This window comes from Echinops telfairi, unplaced genomic scaffold (genome assembly GCF_000313985.2).
Source record: "Echinops telfairi isolate 266 unplaced genomic scaffold, ASM31398v2 ScPeMD7_7469;HRSCAF=8507_1, whole genome shotgun sequence".
Classification (NCBI taxonomy): Eukaryota; Metazoa; Chordata; class Mammalia; order Afrosoricida; family Tenrecidae; genus Echinops; species Echinops telfairi.
The window spans coordinates 4388177-4392677 of NW_022111373.1; the positions used below are offsets into that span (position 1 = coordinate 4388177).

Here is a 4501-nt window from a genome sequence, read left to right on the forward strand (position 1 = left end):
GCTCGCTCCGAGGGCAGGAGCGAATTTAAAAGAGGCCTGAGCGGGCGGAGGGGAGCTGTGGCGAGAGCGCAGAGAGGTGCGCAGAGCGCGGCGCGCCCACACCACCCAGAGGCACCCACCGACGGGCGCAGGGCACCAGCAGGGCCGGGAGGCGCGCTCCCTCCGGGCACAGTGAACTGAACCGGGCAGCGACTCCGGGCGGTTGCACCGACTGACGGCTCGCCCTGCGTCCCGGCTCTCGCGCCGCGCCCTCCGGCCAGCATGAGGCTCCTGACGGCCGCGCTGCTCCTGCTGCTCCTGGCGCTGTGCGCCGCGCGCGTGGACGGTGAGTGCCCGGAGGGCCCCTGGTCGCCGTCTTGCCCCGTCCTGGGGAGCCCAAACGCCCTTGGCCTGGCACGCTAAGTCCACTGGGGTCTGGATGGGCACCGAGGGCGCGCGTGCAAGTGAGTGGCGGCTTGCGCTCTCTCCTTCAGGGTCCAAGTGCAAGTGCTCCCGGAAGGGACCCAAGATCCGCTACAGCGATGTGAAGAAGCTGGAAATGAAGCCAAAGTACCCGCACTGCGAGGAGAAGATGGTTATGTGAGTGCTCGCGGCTCACCTGTGAGCGTCTGTGGCCGCGCGTCTTTCGCTCCGGCGGGGTGCTGGGGCACAGCGTAGGGCCGGCGGGGCTCGGGCTGCCGCCGGACGTTTCAGCTTTGTGTTGGCCTTTGCAAAGCCTTTGTAATTGCCCGGCGGGCGAGTCCGTCCCAAGCTGGCTGGCGCAACACTTTGGAAGACAGTCTGAGAAGGGGGTGTCACTGTCCCTTGCTCCGGAAACAGCCTCCCCAGGGAGTCCACCCTTGCCAGGACTCCATGGGGGTGGCCTCTGGCCTCGCGCTGTCTGTTGCTGTCCCTCTGAGGGCCAGCAAGGGTTAAACGTGCCCACCCGACCCCCCACCGCTCTGGCCAACTTAGAACACCCAGACTGAAACCACACAGAACACATCCCCAACTACTCAAAGGACACCCAGCCTGGGAGGCCGACGGCCACCCTGTCACAGGAGAGGGAAGTAAAGCCAGTGTTCTCTGAACTCCTCAGACTCTCCCCCTCTCAGGGGATCATCCTGGGACTTGCACCCAGAGAATTCATGGTGAGGGTGATGCCGGGTCTCTCTCTTCTCCTCCCTGCCCCCCCACCCACCGCCATGCCGCCTGGGTCCCTTGCTGGGGGCTGGGGGGGAGGCCTGTGCGGAGTGCTGGGGGAAACTGCCCAGCCAGGGTGAATGTGAGGCCACCCGACGAAGCCCTGCTCACTGAGGAGCCGAGGAAGTCGGGAATATTTGAAAAACTGGGGCAGAGTGAGAACACTGCGTTTCCTTGCCCTTCTGCCTTCCCAATTAACCACTTGAGGCCAGCGCCACTGTTCCCCCATCAATACACTCTTGGCCAGGGAGGGAGGCTTGGCAAAGCAACTACCAAATATCTGCTGCCACGGACCATTGGCCCCTCTTCCCCGCCCCCAGAAACAGGACACACTTTATTCTCAGTCTGGGCAAGTCCCTTCCGCCTGCCGCTGGCCCTGTGGGCTCAGGCCTCCACGCAGTGTCTGCAAAGGCAGGGCCCCCAGCACCGCTGTTGGAGCAACTGGGGAAGTCGGGTCCTTCGCTGCAGCCGCTGCCTTGCTTTCAGGCACCTGAATGAGCCTCCTTGGCCCCTTTCCTTTGCTCTGCCTCTTGCCTTGCAGACTAACTCCAGAAAAGTCTTTCTGGTGGGGAGGGGGCAGGGGACTAGCTATCAAAGTGAGGGCTTGCACTGCACTGAGCGAGTTACAGAGATTAAGTGTGCACACCTCAAAATACTAAAGGGGGCTCCATACACCGAGCCTAGAACTCTCTGTTGTGGCCAGGGGAATGGGGTCTGCATTGCAAATGCAAGTCCTTGCCCACAGAATGGCCCAGGAGGAGCTCAGCTCGATGCTACAAGAAACCAAGTGTGTCACAAGTGAGCTGAACTCGTAGCCAAACCCTCAGCACCCTAGAACCGCTGAAAGGAAGGGAATGGGCCAGAATTTCTGAGTAATGGCTGGGGCACGCACCTACCAGTGTTGCAGTCTCGAGCCCAGCTGGAGGCACTGCTGTGGGCGGCCTGGGGTGGCCTCTCCTCACTGTCTCTGACCTTCAGGATCTGGGCTCCGCAGCCTGTGCCCACAACTAACAGAAAAGGGGGTTCTATCAGACTTTTTACCCCGTCCTTTCATTCCAAGTGCAAAAGCAGCGTTGTAGGCAGAGAAAGAAATGCATTTGTTAAATTCCTTCAGGGTGACTAGGTATCCTGGGGGTGGGTGACATCTAGACTATACTCTGCAGCCCAGCCTCATGCTCCAGGCTTGGAGACCAGCCCCAGGAAGCTGCCCTCGCTGCAGAAAAAGGAGCGCAGTCTCAGTCTGAGGCCCAGGAAGACTGTGTCAGCCGAAGACCAGTCACCACCCCTGAGAAGCTGAGGGCTCCCGGGGTGCGCAGAACACACTGAGAGGACAAGAACAGCCTGGCCAGAAACAATCTCTCACTATTCTGTTAGCAAGATAATTCATGACCACTCTACCTCCTTCTAGAACTAGGTCCAAGAGTCCTGACACTTACCCTTCTGTAAACTGTGAGAGCCTTGGTAGCGCAATGGGCTATCCACCAAGCTACTAACCACAAATTTAGCAGTTTGAATCCACCGGTTGCTACAAATTTGAAAGATGAGGCTGTATACCCTTGTAAAGATTTGAAGTCTCAGAAATCCAATGGGGGCAGTTCTACCCTGCCCTATAGGTTCTCTAGGAGTCAGAACTGACTTGACGGTAGTGATTGTGATGTTTGTTTCCCCTGTGGAGAACTAGCCAGCAGGTTTCCCTCCTCCCACCCTATCTTCAGCCCCTCTCTGTGCCTCGACCCTCTGCAGCCTATTAACACTGGCCCCCAGCCAGCCCTGCACCACCCTGTGAGACCTTTCACCTGCCACGTCCCAAATTCCCCCATGGGACCCATCACCCTCAAACACCATCATCTCCAAGCCCACCTAGCCACTTCCTCATTCTCCTGCGGTCAGCGCCCCAGCCTTGGCTGAGGGGGACACGGCAGTGTGGGCAGCCGTCTTACCACCCCCACCAGGCTGGAGCCTGCCTTGGCCCTCTATTATTATTACTAATAATAACCACCATCCATTGTCCATCTGCCAGATGCTCTTTGCATCCTACCGGCCCCCCAGAGGTCAGTGCTATCATTAGCCCCACTTCCCAGATTGGCAGACTGGGTGCAGAGAGGCTGCTCAAGGTTCCACGGCCAATAAGCAGCAGAGTTCAGACTGAGATCCAGACCCTGTGACAGTCTGCAAGGTGATGCCCTGCTTCTCTGCCGCCTGACTTGGCACCCCGGGCTGTTGGAACAGAGCTGACAGGGGCCTAAGGCCTTCTGTGCTGGGGAGAGGGCGCTTCGTGTTTCTGCCTGAGGACATGCTGGAAACTCTCATTTGTTCAGAAATCCAAATGGGCGTCACAGCTAACCTGCGACCCTGAAGGTCTCTGCAGAGGGCTTGGGGGCTCAGAGATCCTACTGTCCACAGGGGTGCCTTCGCCTGTGGTGAGAATGCCCAAAGCCAAGCCCCGTCCTCAAGTCGAGGCTGACTCCTAGAGACCTTGTGTAGAGTTTCTAAGATTATGAATCTTACAGGAGCAGACAGCCTCATCTCTCTCCCAAGGAGAGGTGGGTGGGTTTGAACCACCAACCCTGTACTTAGCAACCCAGTGCTTAGCCCACAGAGCTACTTGGGCTCCTCCCCCCCTGGTTCAAAACAAAACCAGAACTTGCTGCGATGAGCCAATTCCGACTCCTAGCGGCCCTATAGCACAGGGTGGCACTGCTCCGGTGAGTGTCCGAGTCTGTCACTCTTTGCGGGAGTAGAAAGCCTCGTCGCTCTCTCCGTTTCCCTCGGTGGCAGCCCTGCAGTTTAAGGGAAGTGGTCAGGACCCACCTGGCTCTCTGCCTCAAGCGAGCATGATCCACCTCACGTGCTGCTCCTGCCCCTGGCTCCCAGACACAGGCAAGGGCCCTGCAGACAGACGGTGTAGGGAGTGTGGGGGCTGGGGGGGTTCACAGATTTTGGGGGGGTTCACAGATTTTGGGCTCCATGGGACACAGACTAAAGTGACTTCCAGAATCTCCCAAAGAGCCAGCCAGGAGGTGAGTGCAGGAGCAGGCTCTCCAGAGAGGAGGGAGGGTCCCACAGTCTCTGCGCTCAGATTCGCACATACCAGAGGCCACCCCCACATGTGTTGTGCTTCAGGCTCCCCAACCCTCCCCCCCCCCATCACCCTGCTCTGTTTCAGCATCACCACCAAGAGCATGTCCAGGTACCGGGGTCAGGAACACTGCCTGCACCCCAAGCTGCAGAGCACCAAGCGCTTCATCAAGTGGTACAACGCGTGGAACGAGAAGCGCAGGTGAGCCTCACCTGGTCTGCACCCACTTTTCCACTCTTC

At 59.0% G+C, this 4501-nt stretch overlaps 1 protein-coding gene across 1 annotated transcript in view; it reads left to right on the forward strand.

Moving 5' to 3' along the window:
* Positions 1 to 34: 34 nt before the first annotated feature.
* Positions 35 to 4501, forward strand: part of CXCL14 (C-X-C motif chemokine ligand 14) — a 7066-nt gene continuing 2599 nt past the window's right edge. Inside the window, exons 1-3 of the mRNA XM_004697002.2 lie at positions 35 to 325; positions 474 to 579; positions 4349 to 4462. Coding sequence (XP_004697059.1) covers positions 262 to 325; positions 474 to 579; positions 4349 to 4462 — 284 coding nt within the window. The 5' untranslated portion in view covers positions 35 to 261. The remainder of the gene's footprint in view (positions 326 to 473; positions 580 to 4348; positions 4463 to 4501) is intronic.